Source organism: Hoplias malabaricus, chromosome 11 (assembly GCF_029633855.1).
Source record: "Hoplias malabaricus isolate fHopMal1 chromosome 11, fHopMal1.hap1, whole genome shotgun sequence".
NCBI lineage: Eukaryota > Metazoa > Chordata > Actinopteri > Characiformes > Erythrinidae > Hoplias > Hoplias malabaricus.
In genome coordinates, this window is record NC_089810.1 from 13,496,106 (window position 1) to 13,516,546 (window position 20,441).

The 20,441-nt window shown below is 38.0% G+C and overlaps 2 protein-coding genes and 1 long non-coding RNA gene across 3 annotated transcripts; all 3 read right to left on the minus strand.

Annotated features, from left to right (window-relative positions):
• Nucleotides 1-4,850: 4,850 nt before the first annotated feature.
• On the minus strand, nucleotides 4,851-5,786 carry LOC136709941 (uncharacterized). Its single transcript, XR_010804544.1, has 3 exons — nucleotides 5,654-5,786; nucleotides 5,439-5,515; nucleotides 4,851-5,261 (listed from the first exon to the last, which is right to left on the minus strand). It is a non-coding gene; the product is annotated as an uncharacterized lncRNA (long non-coding RNA).
• A 1,982-nt stretch (nucleotides 5,787-7,768) lies between these two features.
• Nucleotides 7,769-14,646, minus strand: LOC136709566 (ADP-ribosylation factor 4). Its single transcript, XM_066684899.1, has 6 exons — nucleotides 14,413-14,646; nucleotides 12,966-13,046; nucleotides 10,461-10,570; nucleotides 9,504-9,575; nucleotides 9,227-9,352; nucleotides 7,769-9,137 (listed from the first exon to the last, which is right to left on the minus strand). The coding sequence occupies exons 1-6, from the start codon at nucleotides 14,477-14,479 to the stop codon at nucleotides 9,051-9,053; spliced, it is 543 nt and encodes a 180-aa protein (XP_066540996.1). The 5' UTR covers nucleotides 14,480-14,646; the 3' UTR covers nucleotides 7,769-9,050.
• A 1,646-nt stretch (nucleotides 14,647-16,292) lies between these two features.
• On the minus strand, nucleotides 16,293-19,465 carry LOC136709452 (ADP-ribosylation factor 4-like). Its single transcript, XM_066684704.1, has 6 exons — nucleotides 19,251-19,465; nucleotides 18,318-18,398; nucleotides 18,107-18,216; nucleotides 17,907-17,978; nucleotides 17,649-17,774; nucleotides 16,293-17,556 (listed from the first exon to the last, which is right to left on the minus strand). Exons 1-6 carry the CDS (start codon nucleotides 19,315-19,317, stop codon nucleotides 17,470-17,472), a joined length of 543 nt encoding a protein of 180 aa, XP_066540801.1. The 5' UTR covers nucleotides 19,318-19,465; the 3' UTR covers nucleotides 16,293-17,469.
• Nucleotides 19,466-20,441: the final 976 nt, after the last annotated feature.

Below are 20,441 nucleotides of genomic sequence, written 5' to 3' on the forward strand. Positions count from 1 at the left end.
TACTTTTAAAAACATTTTACAAAAGACTTTCCAAGTCGGATGATTGATCAGTGGAGAATATACAAGCCCATCTCAGTGGCTCCTTTAGTCTGTTCAGGTTCTTTGTAGCACATATGACATCATGTTGTATGTATAACAGCATGTTGTACACTGTGCCTAAGCAGACATATATGCAACAGTCTACATAAACAGCCATTCAAAAGTTTGGAATTAGTGTTTTCAATAAACAAGATCCAATGTGGTTAACAATCAATATCTACACATATTTTACTGTACTAACCCAAATAAATTGTATGTATCTGGAATCTGGTATCTGGAATTAACAGATATGCCCAGAACAAATAACAGAGCTGTAGTAGATTCTAAAATATCTGGATAGCATCAATAATTTTTATAATAAATATATTATGAACAATTAGTATTTGTTGTATTTCAAAAGTGGAAATCAAATCTCAAATAAAACAAATTATACCAAATAATCATTATTTAATTTATGTAATTTATTACATAATTCCTTATTTGAACTTTTTTTATGTTTTCAAAAGTAAATTATCAAAAAATAATTTTTGGTGTGTTGTTTAATTAAATCTACCTAATATTTTAATGAATACACAGTAAATTCCCAAACTTTTGAATGGAAGTGTCTATGTAAATGCTCTCTACAAGAATAGGCTCTTTATGGCCTGTTGGTAGCCTTCTAAAATAGAATGGCCCCATTGCTGTTACAGTATTTGTAACAAATTAGGCTTGTCCATTTTCTCCAATTTTGCTTTGTTTTATATATATATATATATATATATATATATATATATATATATATATATATATATATATATATATATATATATATGTGTGTGTGTGTGTGTGTGTGTGTGTGTGTGGAGCTGTGTTACAACAGCCTGTTGTGCTACCCAAGTACAATCAGGATTTCAGGATGGCTAAAGACATTTTTTAAATAAATAAAATCTAAAATAATTTGGAGAGAATATACAAGCCCATCTCACTGGCTCTGTTCAGCCTTTCTGCTTCTTTGTATTACATTGCACAACTTGCAGTACATTGTATTTGAGAGCATTTAGCAATATAGTCTGGATTTGTGTAGAAACTACATGTCTACATGTTTTGGCTCAATAGCCTCGTTGTGGCCTTCTTAAATGAAGAATGGCCCCATTTCTGTTACCCTGGTTTAAACAATTTAGGCTTCTCTACTTTCCCAATTTCTTTTCTCTGGATGTGTGAGGAGATACAGAGTTGTGAGGAGTTACATAGGTGTTTTAAAGAGTTACAGAGCTCTATGAAGTTACAGAAGTGTGAGGAGTTACAGGTGAATGTAAGGAATTACCAAAGTTTGAAGAGTTTTACAGAGCCCTTTAACATTAAATAAAGTAATTTTCACTTATTGCTGTCATTTTGAACACTTGTCATTCTATATGAGGAAGGATAAGGTTTTATCTGATACAGTTACAAAAGTTTATGATCTCAGGTAGACCACAGAAAGTTCCCAGATTAGATTTTGTGTGAGATTATTCTTTTGTGGAGAATATACAAGCCCACCTCCAGGGGTTTTATTCTTTCCAGTTCTTCGTAATACATCACAGATTGTATCACAGGCAGGATTAGATGCTGGGTATAGGCAGAAAGGACCTATCACAACATGCAAATCTGACAGTGTAGTTCTGTCAGATCACAGGAGCTGCAAGTGCATTCACCAAAAGGTATCTGCAAACATCTTTCTTCAAGAACCACAGCTCAACCAATCACGTATTACATTGCAGCAAATACGTGTTGTTCTTCTATTGGTTTAGATCTCGTTGTCTACCCTTGGCAGCAGACCTTCAGCCCGCCTCTCCATCATCATCATCATCATCGTCATCATCATCTTCATCACCACCATCCTCCCCTTCCACTTCCTACAAACATATCATTACATCATCCTTTGCTGAAAACTTGCAGTCAATATGAAAAAAAGTCTCAACAAATGCAAAACACCCATAGAGGAACATTGTGCAGTTACAAAAACACAACAACAACAAAACATTTACATTAAAAGGATTTTTGGGGGAATTTTTACTAAAAACATTGTATCATAAAGGTTCATTCTCATCACTCTTTTTTATTTAAAATTTAAATAAATATTTCATAAGAACACAGTCATAATCAAACTAATATTGAAAAAAACTCTTATGTATGGTAATGTATAAAAAGCCCACACCTAAAACACTTTTATTTATTGACAACAGACCATATTCATTTATTTGTTCAGTCATTAATGCATCAACTTTTTAATGCAAACTACTTCAGATACAGCTCTGCACAATCAAAAAGCTGCTGAATCTCTGCCCAGAGTGAGTCAGCAATTTTATAAAATCAAATTGTTTACTTTTTACTTTTAACCACATTTATAATGCAATGAAATGCAAATCTCACCATTGTTGTGTTCTGGGTGAAGCTCAGACTTTGCGTGTCGCAGGTTCCAGGAGAGAACTGAAGTTAAAAGGTTCAGAGCAGTCGAAAAAGCGAGAGGACTGCAAACAGACCGTCTCCTGCTTTTACCCGTGAACCCTGGAAACCACCACCATTTCGAACCAGCCCCTTTGTTACTGTCTCCGCCTTCAGCAGAACCAGTCCTGACTTGATCACAGAGGGAGTTTCCTCGCTGTGGAAACGAAAACATTTTTAGTCCTCTGTGTTTTAGCCGTTCACAAGTACAAGTAGCGTTTTTTGTTTGGACGCTGAGAATTAAACATGAATCATGTTCAGAATGTCATATGTCGCGATATGTGAAACGTATTCCAATATAAATGACTGGTTAGCAGTTAAAACATTTAAATGAATATGCTACGTTATATCTACATAATGCTCCTTTTTAATGCCAAATATAGTCTACAATACTCCTGTGGTTTGAAGTAGCTGTAGTCAGGTGCTACCATAACAAACACAAACGGCAGTTAGCCGTTGATCAACAAAAGATGGCTTGGGGGTGCTCTGACAGAGTGCCTTTAGTTTAGTCCTCACAGAATATTACTGTGCCTCTGTAACATATTTATTGATTTATTATTTTAATATATAGTTATATGAATTGTGTTACTTTTTAAGTTTTTAAGGCATGGAAAGTACCAACAGATAACTGCCCTCTTAAAATATTATTGGTGGTGTTGTACTGTAAATGAGTTTCAAACATATTTAGGGTTTATGTTCTGGTTAATGCTTCCATTGCCATTTCCTCCAGAGAATATTCTCTAAAGTTCTGAGAAGGTTATTAAGAGGGTGTTCAATATGAAACACTTCCTCCATTTGTTACTGGAATCTGCATGGAATCTTTAATCTGCATTCCTGTCTGCTTTTTAAAGAAATGAAACCAGCTGCCAGCACTGGAATAGGGCTTTTAATGCAAAGGAAAATAAATAGCTACGTTTGTTTAGAAGATAAAACAGAGAGGAAAGAGCAGACACCATTCTGAATAAGCTTGATATTACTTTCACTTCAGACTTATGCTCTTGTTTCTGAGTAACAGATACAGGATGCTGAATGCAAGCTTTTTTTCTGCTGGGCCTGGCATTCTCTTTTCATTATTATTCCTTTTGTTGTTGATTATTCTTCCTTAAACAAAATGTGAAAGCAATTTGTAAATATTGTATGGAATTGCTTGAAGAATGCATGTATTAAATAGGCACATTTTAATTTTGAGAAGTTTATTTTACTTAATTGCAAAAATAATATATGCTACCTTCAGATTTTGTGACTAAAATGATCTTCAACATGAACAAATGTGTAATGAACAGAGGGTATTCTGCTTCGGTAGCAGAGCTTTAACCACGGGTAATGATTCTGTTTAAAATGTGCACAGAATGCTTTCACTTTAACTTGTCTTTATCCTTAAATAACCCTCAGTAACATCAATTATTCTTCTTTATTCATAGCTATAATTTTGTTCTGGACTCAGAGACTTCATATATTTCAAATATAAATGCTGGGTCACCGCCTACCGGGCTGGCCTTAAACTAACTGACTCCTAAGTTTGAAACACGCATGCAGGAGTAGGAACGTTATTGGTCCCAGCTGGGACCAAGGAAGAGTAGCTTCTTAAATGGGAACCGTGGCTTCGTCCGTGGGCATGTTGAGGTTTAATAACTCAAGAAATAGTTTAGAGCCCCAAACACAGCGTTATCGCCCAGTGGAGTTGGGTGGGGTCATTTACAACGTTTTATATAAATAAATGAAAGGAAATAAAACAGGAAAACGCTCCTTTTGTGTGTTTCTGTGGATGTGTTTGGCTCTACATTAGTTATGTTTCTCGCCTTTTCCCAAGACGGCTCGGAACTCTGAAATATTGTTAAGTGAAGAGGTGGGGAGACATTTTGTGGTGTTAGTGTGTTTATAAACTCTTAAACCTTAAATTTCACATGCTTTACTCTAAACTGTTACACTGAATAAATTATTTATAGTCATTCTTAAAATCAACCAAATCTTTGGTGGTAGATCATCTAGTATTTATTTTTAAATTAAATGAACAAGAAAACCACTGATGCCAGTGTTATATATTATGAACAAATCTTTGTGCTCCTTTCTTCACTTCTGCATTTGTTAGTCCTGCTCTCCATATTTTCTGTACAACACAATCACATAATAAAAAGCCCATGTAAATAAAGACATTGATATGAAGCACCAAAGCTTCTCCGGAACTTCCAATGACAAGGCTATGTATTTTGGCCTTTCCTGTTTTTGAAATGCCAGAAAAACCTCTGTGACAATGGCTATATGGATTATACTGGTCCGGCTAAACTAGGCTTGCCTAGTCTTGTTCACTCTACAACAAACCACATTGAATAAAACCACACAACACCAAGGAATATGGTTGACATTATTTTGCGTTTTTTATTTTTAATTTTTGAGGAAAAATTGCACTCAGCCTTAAAAAAAAAACAAGAAAGGTTTGTTGTTTGTTTTACAGCAGGCCATCCCCAGAACCTGCCAACCAAGCAACAGACAACCAGAAGCCGACCAACAGGGAAAAGGTAAGGGGAAGAATTTTTGTCGGCTTTGTGTCGTTGGTTGCTTCTAGTGTTGTGTGCTTCGTTGGCAGGTCATGGTAGACCTGGCGCTGTTCACTGCAGGCCTGCTGAACCATGACCAGCGTCGCCATGTAGTGTCCATCCCGTCCTCTTGACAGAAGGGCTCCAACATAGTTCACTGGAACAGGTCAGTAGGCCAGAGTGCCCGAAACCCTTGGCAGTTGGGTTCTTCTCCTCTCCTCCACAAATCTGTGAAAATACAATGTGACCATTTAAATTCTTCCAATCACAGCCTGGTAAAACTGCATCATTTTACACAGCAGCCTTCAGATTTATGAACTTTATGTTACCTAAACTTTTGCATACAACCGTATGTTCCAACACAGAACCTCAAATTAATAATATCAAATAACAAACTTCACTTACAATAAAAAAAAGCAAGCAGTGGGCTACATGCCCCAGAAATCCTTCAGAAGTCCCCAAGCTGACCAGAGCTCAGCAGTCTGGGGGATTATAAAAATGAGAGATATTGTTAATTAACATGAAGCAGATCCTATTAATTCAAATTATGCTTTTTATTTATTCATCTCAAATGAAAATATCTCATATCTAAAAGATTATAATCTAACAGAAACACTCACCGCGCAGCCATCAGGAAGCTGCTGGCTAATCTGAGCTCAGGCCGTCCGGTCACTTCAGCAGATAAATCTGTAGGATAGAAGAGACCGAGCCCTCGCTCTACACTCTATTTAAGCTCTGCAATCTCCCGCCCACACTTTACATCACAGGGAGGACGAAGCATGACGGTGTAGGTTTCGTTTTCCATTTCTCTCTAGGTTTTGTTTTCCAACTCAAACCCCAGCCCTCTCTTGGCTATGGCCCTTGGATTTCCCAGGAATACAACTGAATCCAAAACTGATAATTGGACTGTATTCTAAATGTCACAAAACTTAGCAAGATCTTAAAATAGAGCACTGTGTTACTGAACTACATTTGCATCTATGATACACACACACACACACACACACACACACACTGATCAGTCAAAACATTCAAACGAGTATCATTTCTATTCTTATCCATTTTAACAACTCCAGTTGCCATAGATGCTCTAGGACAGACATTGCCTGCTTATGTCTCTAAAATCCCAATACACAGCCTCTGCTAAAATGGTACCTTAACACATATACAATCACCCCATGCCATGGACACTGATGCACCAACATAGATGAGAGTTGGGATTTGCACCTTAAGCTGATAACAATCTGGATGGTCATCTTTGTCACATAGATCATTTTTTGCCAAAAACAAGCTGAAATGTAGACTCTTTTAAACACAGCACGTGTTTCCATGGTCCTTCTGACCATCTGAGATCAGGCCCAGAGAACTCGTGTATGGCTTTCTGTTGTGTAATAGTGTTTCAGGTTGCATTTCTTAATGCAGACTGCATTAAATGACAACAGCTTTCCAAAGTGCTCCCAAATGTTTATATTTATAACAATAACTTGATGGTTCCTTATGTAGTGGTACCTGAGGTCTTGAAGGTCATGCACATTCAGCAGTGGTTTCCAGTCTTGCTGTACAGATTCTCTCATGAAATTTCACACAAAGTACAGAGCAGGGCCTCAGGATTAGCTTTCAAAAGCATGCCACAGGAAGTACGCAGAACCACTACGAGAGAGTAGCTGTCCTTTCACTTCCATTCATTTCGGTGTGTATTTGAACTAAAAATAAAGGCGTTTCAGAGCTGTTTCCAATTACGACACAGCACTGGTTCTATTTTGCAGAGAATGGGCTTTCTGTCATTTGATCCACAAGCTTCATGAACTCTTTATATTTTAGAAATGATTTGTTTCCGCAGTAATTCTAAAGATTACATGATAAAGCTGTGATCCAAAACACTGTGCTGTTTGAAGAAGAAACTCAGTAAAATGTTGCTAAATGCAGTGAGAATGTAGAAAACGCCATTGCTGGAAAAAGCCAGAATTACGAGCATAATTATTATGATTTAAACTATAGCTTACATTATAGGATATAAAGTTTAAGAATGCATATTTTACCAGAAATATTCTCCAGTAATGATGATAACTGCCAATATGATCGCAGCAGGCTGTCACTTTAGTCAATACTTATGCCTGTGTTCAACAGTGCAGCCCCTACAGACAATATGTTTGTTTGAACGGTATGGTGAAGATTCGCATCATGTGGGCATCTGCACAGTCTTTCCCGGGATTCATTGAATGATAAGGAAGTGACATGATTGACCTCAGGTTTCTTCATTGAAAACAGCGGGGTCACTGGGTCCAGTTTATATATAATGTCAATGGTATGGAGCCATACAACATCTTAATGCTTCATGCATACAACTAGTGCGTCTTCAGGATCTTCACTCAGCTCCACTTGTCACTTTGCCACTAGAGCACATAACTGCTGCACCCTTCACGTTAACATAAAACATGTTTACATATATGGCTGTTTGTGTGTGATAGTATGCGTGTTTGGTAGCATTGTCTTTTTATTTCTGTACTGCTGTATAATACTGTCAATGCATGTGCACCGTGAACTACTGTAACCTAAACCAAATCCCTTGGATGTATGAGCATGTGGCCAATAACGCTTGATTCTGATACCCCCAACACCCCTATATTTACAAATTTTTTACCAGTTAAAATATTCTTATTTTAATGCATTTTACAAAAATGTCCCAACTTTAGAGAAATGGGGATTTACATAGAATGTATCTACGGAGAGAGAAGTCAGTAACTCACTTTAATGTGTTTTTATTCTAAAACATTATCATACATAAAATACACAAACATCACCTTGATAATTGGGTCCAGCTGAATGAGAATCTGTTTAACATCCCTAAAAAGGCAAGTTCAGCACATTGTAACTGCATTCAAAGGAGGGTTTTAGTCACAAAAGTCTCAAATGTCAATGGCAAACCTCAGCAGCACCCCAGGGATAAGCATACAACACCAGCAAAAGACATGTCTTGACATATGCATGACTGACACTGTAATTGCTACTAACTTTAAAATATGCAAGAAACCGAAAAGTCAGTTGTCATTTCACATACAGCTATACTCTCATGACCTAAGTGTATCTTATCCTCTCCATGTTTGAAACTTGGGGTAAATGGGTATACTGAAAACTCTTAACATTCAAGCAGAAGCCAAAAGGATTCTGAAATATGTTATTTTTCTAATTTGAAATCAGCATGCACTGGCTGATTTAGGAATGTGGAAGCTAGTGTGTGTTGAAAAGAGGAGAGAAAAAAAAGATTCATTGGGCCCAAAAACTCTAGAAGCAGCCTGCTGTAAAGGGATACAGAGACTCAAGTACTGCAGTGCATAAAACACCTTAATGTGTCCAAAATTATGAATATGGAAAATCTGGTTATATAACTAGGACATCTAGATGCATTCAAAACAGGCGTCTCTGACCTCCTATTTTCCCAGCTTCTAATTAGACTGCTATTCCCTGTCCAGCATACAACAGCACTTTAAGGTGGGGGCACTACTAAAAATACTGAGCTTGTTTAGTTAATTTGGTTATATTTGTTAGACTTGTACCCGTGTTGTTTTCACAGTCACAAAAAATGTAAGAGAAATTATGTTAATACACATATTTGCCCTGTTGTGGTATTCAAACAAATATCATGCTATTCCAAGGTATGCCTCAGCAAATATAATCAGCTTGTTGTGTGCAAATCCAAAACCAAACCCTGATTGGGCACAATCAGGTTCCTCTTTTTGCTGTAGACATTTTGAAAGACTGGAAGAGCCACAGGAAATTCAGCCCTACGTAATACCCTCTTAATCTTTGTAATAAGGAATTACACAATTAAAACAAAAAATAAAGTGAGAAAAGGAATACAGAGAAGAGGAAAGCTAAAACACGATGATGGGTGCCAAATTCATGAAAACTGGCTCCATCCCCGCATTCAGTCCCATCATTACACACTGGTTCTTCAAAACAGAGTCCATAGACCTATCACTCGTTTACACATGTTCTCGCCTCTTCGGTCCACAGGCACTAGCGTTTGGACAGCTCATTGGATAACCAGTCTAGTCCTTCGTAGAGCCCGGTGCCTTGTGTAGCACAGGTAGCCTGAACATACCACTGCCAAACAAAAGAACAGAGTACAATATTAAAATCTGAATCTAAGTGCATCTGAGGCATCCGCTGTGTGTGCGCGCGTGTTTCTGTACCGTTCTGCTGCGTAGACTCTGAAGGCCCAGTTTGTCCGTCAGTTCGCTCACTGCCATAGCATTCGGAAGATCCTGTTTGTTGGCGAACACCAGCAGCACAGCATCCCTCAGCTCATCTTCCTGCAACTGCACATAAACAAAAACACCACCAGTGAGGTCACGTGAGCATTCACCAGTTCAAGAAATGCGTTTATCAGCGCAAATCACAGCAAAGCTTTCAGTGCTCAAGCAACTGATCTTCTAAACAGTATACACAGTTTGGCTCAGAAACACTTACCATTTTGGAGAGCTCCTCAGCAGATTCAGATACTCTCTCCCTGTCATTACTGTCCACCACAAAGATCAGACCCTGCACAAAAGTGTAAATAATGTATGAGACACAATTCTTGCTAACTCTGAAACAAGAAAGAGGCATGAAATACAAGAACCAAGGCATATGGCGCAACATGATTTGTACATCACAAATGGACCACAAAAAGCTTGCATAAAATAGTTGGAAAATATCTCATTCTCCTGTGAATTTACTGTTCTTAAAACATTGGATTTTATTACAACATCAAGGGTAAAATTAAAGTGGATAATAATAGTGGTGGACTGTGCAGTGTGCATATGAAGGGGAAAAAATATCTTGAGGAACGTGTGGAAAAAGATATGTCCCTGTGAAAACTTGTTCAAGGACATGAGTTTACCACAGAAAACACTGCAGTCCTCACACAAAACAAAAGATGTATTTAGTTTTTTTTTAATAAAATAAAACAAATGTGTGATGATCATGCATTATGTAACAGGATAAAGCAAAAGCTTAAAATGTAAAAAAAAATTGCTTAGACTATAATTGTAAGTGAACTTTCTTAGATTTATATGTTTTGCTTCATTCTACTTGGCATCATCTTTAATAACAGAGCACATTGAAACTCTAAAATGAAAACCCTCATTAAATGATTGAGTTGTAGCACTTATCCTCTGTCATAAGGCTCTATGTAACAGTAATGAAATATTAATCTCCACCCATTTGGTCTGGACTTTCCTCTGTTTACTGCAAAGACTCGCATTCTAAGGACAACAATCATAAGGCTTCATACACTTCATACACTAATACCGTCCACATATATAGCTACAAATCATTCACAATTACAAGTGCAGGCATGCATGATTTATACAAATATAACCTTTGGGATGGGGAAAAATAATATAATTTTTTTTTTTTTTAATTCTGGCAATATTAACTTTATACCTGAGTATTCTGGAAGTAGTGTCTCCAAAGTGGACGAATCTTATCCTGGCCACCAACATCCCAAACAGTGAAGCAGATGTTCTTGTATTCAACAGTTTCCACGTTAAATCCTGCCCAGTAAAAAAAACAAAAAACAAACAAACAAAAAAACAAAGGAATATTATTTAGAACAGAAGTGTGACATTTAAAACACTTACTACCTTATGCAACTACCACTATCAAATCATTTAAGTGAAATAAGAGCACTGAGGTGTTGAGATTAGACCTGAAAAATATATTGTTTCAGCATCGTCAATGTGACGTGTGTGTACGCAACATTCACGTTGCAGGACATGTAACGTCATGTGAAACAGCGTGGATGGGACTTGCATTACATTAATCTGCATATCATTTACGTTACTGTAATGCTGGATACACAGAGTTTGTTGCTAATTGTTTTGAATGACACATCTGTGCAGTGTATGGCAGCTCTTTAATTTGTATAGCTTTGTTTGAATTATGTTTAGTATTTAAAGGTTTCAATTATGAAACAAAATGTTAGATGACCCATATTTCACTCATGTTAAAGGCTAAGCACCAGCTCTATGAAAGTGTCAAACAAATAAGTACAGTGGAATTTGAGTTCCTAACTTGTGTTTATTGATAGTCAGAAAACATGTTATTTCTTACTAATTCAAGGAATAAGGTTTAAAAGACCCCCCCCCCCCCCCCCAAACAGTGTTCGGAAACTCTAATAGGCGTCTTGCCTGTGATGTAGATGGTGGACAACAACTCTAGAAGTTGCACTTAATTTAATGCAAAATGACGAAAAGGTGTGTTGTTTTTGGCTGCAATCATTCAATGTACAGTGGGACATCTGTGCACAAATGGCCCAAAGATCCCAAAATATCCAGAAAATGGACTAAACTTGTTAACTTTAAACGGGCACTTTGGAAAGGACCATCCGCTCACTCCGTTTTCTGTAGCTCATTTCACTGGCGCTTTTCCAACAATATGGGCATGTAAGGAAACCAACGAAAGGTGTTCAAGAGCCTCTGTAACATGGAGGTAAACAGGGTAAGGACACTTACTTCGCATGTTTTAGTTGGTGTTAGTTAACGTTAGCTTGACTTGCTAAACTTGGTGGCTCAGATTATACTAGGCTACGTAGCTGCATTACGGTTTGTTCAGCTGTTGTCCACCAGTGACGTCATGGTTGCGTTCAAGAATTTCCGTAGCGAGCTCGGGTTTTTCCGTCAATTTAATAAAATTGTCAGTTTTAAAGCTAATTAAGCAGCTATTTTCATTTTAATTCATAATTTATATGTCAGTAACTAAAATAATGTGAAATATTCATGAGGTCCATTAAGTTGTGCTTAGCCTTTAATAATCCTAATATGATAGTTAAGACTTCTCAGTTTTATGCTGTTTTAACCATGAGTACAGAAATGAAGCTTCCTGTAATCCCTTCTAGACAACAACATTCTTCATTCGCATATGAACAAGTGACTATGACAAGTTTCACAGTGACATCTAGAGGTTGTACTACATCATTGTGTATTTGAATGGAGCCACTTGGTTTATCTGTCCTGCCTGACTTTATTACTGTTTACTATATCATGGAAATGACCTAATATTGATGTTTATTCAATTTACAAGATGTTATATTGCAATGATAAAGGTCTTATCTACCAAAGTGTATTTTTACACCATGCTTGTAAGATAGTGTACATATTATCAGTACACGTATCAGGTGCTTCAGATGTTATGAAAAAGCTTTGTGGTGAATTAGTCTAAACCCAGAACAAAACGCTCCTTCACAATGCCTGTTGTGTCATGTCCTCTAACACGTGATAATTTACATAACTTTTTGGCTAAAACATTTGTTTAAGCACCAAGGTCTGCTACAAAGATACCAACCTTTATTGTTCTACTGCATGCACTGTGAATCAGAATCTATTCAAATGGACAGATAGGCTAATCCACTGCTGCCATGCTGCCTCTTTGTTGTGTAGTGATATCAGCATTAGCCTTGTACCTAATGTTAAGTATGAGCTAGAATGCTTTTTGTATTGCTCTTTTTTTCCCCCAATTTCATTTATTTTGTATCCCAAAAGTGTCTGTATTATTCTGATGTATGATCATGTGTGTCAGGATATATCCTTGGATGTAGACATAAACCAGATATTCACAATGCCATTTAATGAAGCTAGGACCATCTAGATTAATGCTGTGGGTCATTGGACAAAAATGCATTTTATTTCCGAGCAGATTATTCAATACAAAATCCTATTGATTTGCTTCTGTCACAATTTTATTTTCAAAAAAATTACTGCTGATCATAGCTGTCAGATCGTGTGTGACAGATGCACAGAGCATGTTTATATATATATATATATATATATATATATATTAGACTGGGGTGACCTGAAATTTTGCATACTTTTCAAAAAAGCATGTTGAGAAATGCTGGGTTCTCTTGAAAGTTTCTGTCAACACTAATTTGGTAGCAAATATTAAACTTACCTATAGTTGGAATTGTAGTCACGATTTCTCCCAGCTTCAGTTTGTATAATATTGTGGTTTTACCTGCTGCATCAAGACCAACTTAAAAGTGGAAAAAAGAAGCATTAGGACCAGTTAGAATATGAGAGGACTAATTAAACATTATTACTGAATAATAACTACTAGTTACATCATTGGGCTGACAGTCCTACTTGGGATCTTAAGTTTCCTTAAAGGAGCCATTAATAATATATTTACTGCAGTCAATTATAAAATGTCCAGGATGTGTAACCAGAGATTAAGAAAATAGGCTAGACTTAAACACTGATGTCTCAGAGAACAGTGATGATGCCTGTGTATTCTCTTTAAGAAGTCCCCATGTTTCAGCCTAAGATCCCGCCCTCTATCCAATCACATTACAGTCCAAACCCACTGGGTTGCCAGGTTGCACACATTAGAGGACACAAAAATAGTATTACAGATTACTCCTTTAAGCAAGCACCTAACCCCCAACTGTTCAGCAAGCACTGTTAAGTGTTTGCCCACTGCTCTGGGCATGTGGGTGTTCACTGCCCTTAGAATCGGTGTGTATACAACTGGTTAAACGCAGTCTTAATTTCCTCAGTAGGATATTAAAATATAATTTCTTCTCCGTCTACAAAGCTACACCTACATAATTCCTGTGTGTTTCTCTATTTCATCATGCAGTAATTATTAGGTTAGTTAAAACTATCAGTTCTGGGACTGTTTCCTAAGACTCAACAGTCAGTAGGAAGTGTCAAGGCTTGACGTATCAGTACTTTTTAACACAAGTGTACAAAGACCTAGAAATGAGTAACTTAAGCTCCCACTCGGTCGGCTCGTGATATCCTCAAGTGTAGATATCAGTGATGTCATTGGAGTCTTCATCATAAGCGGTACTGTGATTTTTCTACCGTCATTGGGCAAACTGACCAGCTGGTGTTTATTAACCGATTAATCGTACATTTATCAAGACAATTAGAGGCCGTTATGAAACTGACACCAGAGAAAACGAATCCCACCTGTACTACATTTATAAATTACATTTTTGACTCATTTCCAATGAATCGTTGACATTGTTAGAAGTGAAAAATATAGCTAATACATTTATATTTCCCTTTACTGAGTAGCCTAGCTATCTACCTGGTCAGGGTCAGCGCAGCACCTTTGAGCACAGACATATCCGCAGACGAAGTCTTTGGTCAAAGGTTACAGAAGCTCGGTTATAAATAAGTTGGCCATACTTTGTTCACTGTTCGGTCAGTAACAGACACCTGGAGTTTAACGGACTTTACCGAACATGTTTCCCGCTCCGCGGAGAGAAACGTTAACCCCGAGATGGATAGAGTTAGCTAGATAGCATTTCAAACACGGAGGTAGTACGCGAGGCTAAAGCTAAAGCCGTCTACTCTCAAGCTAAAGGCTAACAGCTGGCAGGCATACTCACCCATCAGTATTCTCATCTGTTTCTTCCCGAACAATCTCCCGAAAAGAGAGGAAATGGTGAGCCCCATATCTGCGGGTTGGAGTAGTTAGCTTCTAAAACTGAATCCTCGGAGGCTTTGGGCTGAAGTTTAACTCTGAGCTCGGAGAGATGCGCGTTAACGCGGCGGCAGCAAGTTGCGCATGCGCACTGCCACGTAACGGCCTCCGTGGAAGATATGACGCAGTTTCCTGGGAGAGGTTTCTGTTTCTGAAATGTTGTTGGTTTCATTGAATAAAACTTAAGACAATGACACACGTCACTCTTTTCCCGTTACCTCTGTCGAATAATGTAAACTTTGTTGTTTAATTCGTGATGGTTGTCTTGACATTTCCACTCTTTTCATTCACTAGTGTCATGAGAAATAAGATTTAAATCTAGATGCGTCCATCCCATCTTCAAGAAGCTTCAGCAATAAAGAGCTTGAAAACTCAGAATTAAACATTTTCACAAGTTTATTCCATTGAATTTACACCAATCAGCCCAGAGCACCAGTTTCCATACTGCTGCTCTTTGTAGTTCTACAAGTTCTTTGGTCATATCACCCACATGAGCACCATACATCCATGTCTACTCAATTAAAAAACCTACTGGACCAAACAGGATGTAAATCAGAGACATTTAATTGCTGCACAGTTGTGTTGGTCATCCTCCTTCATGGTCACCGGACACTGTTGGCTGATATTTGTTGTTGGTGGACTATTATCAATCCAGCAGTTAGTGTTTGAAAACTACATCAGCATTGTCTTGTCTACCAGCACAACACTACACATCAGTTTTACTGCAGCGCTAAAAATGAATTACCATTGCTGTGGTTATGTGGGGGTCCTGGCCATAAAAGGACAGATGGTAGAATTATGAGCAAAGGATGAATTACTGTCTGCAACTGTAGAATTACAAATTGCCCCTTCATGATAAGTGGAGCAAATAAAATAGACAATGACTGCAGAAACAAGGAAGAAATTTTTGCTTTGTGAGCCACATAGTTTGAGATAACTGGTTCAACAACAGCAGTTTTATAATACACCAATCAGCCACAAGATTATGACCACCCCCTTGTTTCTACAATATGTACAAACTTTCAGGTCCACTGACCATACAGGAGCACTACGGGTTATAAAATGACCTAATGTAATACATTTGTTGTTCTGCATACTTTGGTAGCCCCATTCACCATGTTCTTCAATTGTGAGGACTTCTACAGAGCAAGAATGATTTGGGTGGCAGATCATTCTCGGCAATGCAGTGACACTGACATGGTCATGTTAGTGTGTCATAATGGTGTGAGTGGGCCAGACATGGCAGTGCTGCTGGAGTTAATAGCTGTAGATAATAGTCTACAAACCACAAACATCCATAGCCTATGTGGTTATAGACTAGGGGATGAGCAACACAAATTTTGCAGTAACAGACAAGCTACTCTCTGATTTTAAATCTACAAAGTGGCCAGTGCGCAAAGTGTTTAAAATCTCTAACAGCACTGCTGTGTCTTATCCAGTCACCAACACATGATAATATAACACAGGAACAGAAGTGTGACTGCAGTAGATTTACCACCCAAATAATACCTCCTCACTATTGGTCGTGTGGGTGTTCCTAACATTGCAGAGCAGAGTGAAAGTGGGCAATTTATGCAGAGCAACAGATGTGCTACCGCCTGCAATTGTACTTAAGACTCACATATACATATATATATATATACACATTTAAGTAAAAAAATTATTAACATTTCCTTAGGCCTGAATAGGTTGGAATGCTATTGCACAAGATACAGGGACGTGCTTTTACTGCCTGCAGTTTCCATTAGTCCAACATGAAACATTACATTTGAAAATGTTTGGTAGCTTCAGGAAATGTTTATTTAAGAAAAGCAGGGCAAGTGTTCATACAGCACATATAAAACTCAAAAAACAGGAGATTTTCCATTAGCTAGCATTAAAACCCAAATACAATGAGAAATCAAAACAATATCACACCACGCATACTGTTATTATTGCATTACCATAACCAATCCTTCTGTACTGCTTGTGGTTGTGTACTGGTCACCTTTACCTTTGCTCAATATACACCATTTAAGAAAGAGTAAACCACAGATGAGAGTTACCTTATTGCACTGTGCTAGATTCACAGCCTAACACCTATACAGGCAACAGAGTGGAAGGCAGGAGCATGCTGCATTAAATAGATAGAGAGGGTGCTCCCAAAACACTTGTGAATGTTTCATGACTGGGCCCCTGAATATGGTACTTTTTTTTTTTTTTGCATGAGTGTTGATTGCTATGAAACTGAAAGTAACAATAGCATTATTCAAAATTCAAATGAATTTTCATTACTGTACTATATCAGAGACCACACATATACAGACTATTGTTGTTCCAACACTGTTGTAGAAAAAGATGTTTTCACATCTTTGTGGGTATTATGAACCCCCAGGTCAGTTGCTTTGGCCAAATCATTTTACCCAAGCTGACAAGCTCACAAAGAGTATCACAGTAAAGTGAGATATATGCAGATATGTAAAAATGAGAGTGTGTCTACACTGTATCCCATACAGTTTCAATGCACTTTAATGTTCTCCATGGCTGTTGGGGACAGATATACTTGAAACATATGCTGCATTTTAGCATAGGAAGCACCAAACTGAAATTTCAGGTTGTGTTTCTGTATAAATTCCTACACGTTTATCAATACAGAACTGCCATACTTAAGAGTCCTGTATTATTCTGTTAACCCCAATTTTTAAATAATGCCGTCACAGTTATAAAGTTAACATGCAATTTAAAGCATAGCCAATATAAAACAAATGTGGTTAAGAAGAAAGACATGGAATTGATTCGGAATAAAGAAAAGAAAATGAAAGATAAGACATGATAACGGCTGCCTCCTCATCGCCCATCAGCCCTCATCATTCACCCACTCATTCAGTCATACACAAGCACACACTCTTTAGAACAGAGTCTATAGATTAATGTTATCTTTCTTTCACAAATTCAGACACCCATTTTCTTCTGTCCAGAGGCGCTAGCGTTTAGACAGCTCATTGGATAACCAGTCTAGTCCTTCATACAGTCCGGTGCCTTGTGTAGCACAGGTAGCCTGAACATACCACTGCAAAAAACAAAAACAAAACAGTGAGTCAAACATCAAATTCTGAATCAGAGTATGTTTGAGTCATCCACTGTGTGTGCACGTGTGTGTACCGTTCTGCTGCGTAGACTCTGCAGGCCCAGCTTATCTGTAAGTTCGCTTACTGCCATCGCGTTGGGAAGATCCTGTTTGTTTGCGAACACCAGCAGCACAGCATCCCTCAGCTCATCTTCTTGCAACTGCACATACACAGGAAGTGAGGAAACACTACATTAACCACCAGACATCAGGTGGAGAGTGTGATCAGCAGGGAGCAACATATATTTGAGGTTGCTTGTAGAATATAAATATAACAATGAAAATCCTTTTACCATTTTGGAGAGCTCCTCAGCAGACTCAGCTACTCTCTCTCTGTCATTACTGTCCACCACAAAGATCAGACCCTGGGAAAAGGATAGATTAAATTTGATAGATTCTGGCAAAGATTATGACCAACTTTTAAAAGATTTGAAGACACTTTCAATGTAAGCTTTAATATAATACGGTAAATGAGTGAGTAGAGTTTAAACACCTGTGTGTTCTGGAAGTAGTGTCTCCAAAGTGGACGAATCTTATCTTGGCCACCAACATCCCAAACAGTAAAGCAGATGTTCTTATATTCCACAGTTTCCACATTAAATCCTTCACAAAAAAAAAAAAAAAAAAAAAAGCATTAATACAAATCCACTCAGCTTCTCCCTGCAACATAAGAATGAGTGAAAAAGGCCCATGACGAGTCTTACCTATGGTAGGAATTGTTGTTACAATCTCGCCAAGCTTCAGCTTGTACAGTATTGTGGTTTTACCAGCTGCATCCAAACCCACTGTGAAAACAGGAGACTGTACATAATCATCTCATTCATTACTGTCACTTGAGAAGATTGTAGAAGAATAGGCAGTCTGATTGTTCAGATTCAGTAAGAGTGGTTTGTTGCCTTACGAAACTGGTCAGTAAACAATTGCTCAGCAAATACACATTTTCCAAAAGACAACAAATCTCAATTCCATTTGTTAGTTGCCTTTAAAGAACGTGAATCAAACGGGGAAAACACGGTTCAAATAGGAAGCGAGTTTGGAGAGGCTAAATTGGGCTCATTATTTCCCGTTTCTTACTCGCGTTTTCCCGACGTTACAGTCGCTTTAATGGAATTGCTGCAGCATTTAAGGTCAAACGGGAAATTCAAAGGAAAATCTGCCTTCTAATGTCGTCAAACTATCTTCTTGTATATTCGGTACACAGAGCTAGCATAAGCTCACACAGCTAACTCACAAAATATAATTTACAGTATGTTGCATGAGTATTATATTCTAACTACATTCGCTCCAAATTAGCTAGTTTTGTTTCATTCATTTTAGTCACCTCAATAGAGCCGATTCACAGTAAACTGGTTACAAACGAGGTAATGCTAGCTGCTATAGCGACTCGACTCCAGGATAAGCCCCAAACGCCTCCGTGCTCCCTCTGTAGTGTACTATATTGGTGATGAATTAACGGCTTAAACATACACAGTGTAACATATGTGGAATACATATGTGATTTACACTCCGTTCTCAGCTGTGTGAGTCCTTATCTAACACAGATGTAATGTAAAATCAAGATCTTCAAGACTATCACAGACCAGTAATAAAGGCAGCAGGGACCCGTTTATGATCGAGCCGCTCGGACCCTCACTCACCCATCAGTATTCTCATTTGCTTCTTTCCGAAAAGCCTGCCAAAAAGTGAAGAAATTGTCAAGCCCATTGCGATTCACTAAACGCTGATCTACTCTTGATGTGAACTGTTTTTTAAACCGTAGGAAGCGCTTCTTTTGTCCGTTTCTCCTCCCGCAGTAAAGCAGCCGCTCCTCTGCCGTGAAGCCGGTAACTCTGCGCATGCGTGCTGCCACGTACCAGAGCCACCGTGGAAGACATGTCGTCATTTCCGCCTTATATTGCAAAACTTAGCTAACTGTATTTAAATTAATGAGTAAAACATTATATCCAGTGTCAAGTTTCATCTGATAGCTGTTATATTATTCTGTTGGATGTAGTACTGATAAGGTTATACATACTAAAATATATGCAGTTCTATATTGGATGTGTCTGCATTTGACAAGTTCTTGTAATCATTTAATCCAGAACTTTTTTTCATTGACTAATCCCCACATTATTGCAACAGTCCTGGTGTACAAATATGCAAGAAACTGGTGCAGGGCCCTTTTATTCATTTTACTCTAATATTGTTTTCTCAGAAACCATTAAGATTTTAACTATAGCCAGATAAACTAGGCCCAATTTAAAGTTGAGTGCTTTCCAATTTGCCTCAGTACATTTCCTATTGGACAGGCTTGGGCTCCATGCCATATAATACCCAGGTCAAGATATAAAATAAACTTCTAGTTTTAGATAATTTAGAAAACAAGGAGGAATAACTCTAAATCAGTAAACTTAATAACAATTTTTCCCCCATTTCCCTTTACGGGTCCTTGTGAAATAGCCTACTGCTTGCAAACAAAGCCTATTACACAATGTCAAAAGTATTTGAGTATTCCAAGGTCTGTTAAGGGTAGTATCGCAGTCACATAGCTCCAGGGACCTGGAGGTTGTGGGCTCAAGTCCCGCTCTGGGTGACTGTCTGTGAGGAGTTTGGTGTGTTCTCCCCGTTTCCGCATGGGTTTCCTCCTGTTTTCTCCCACAGTCCAAAAAACACACGTTGGTAGGTGGATTGGCCACTCAAAAAGTGTCCGTGTGTGAGTGAATGTTTGAGTGTGTGTCACCCTATGAAGGACTGGCGCCCCTCCAGAGTGTGTTCCTGCCTTGTGCCCAGTGATTACTGGTAAGCTCCAGACCCATCGTGACCCTGAACTGGATAAGCGGATGTTTGTT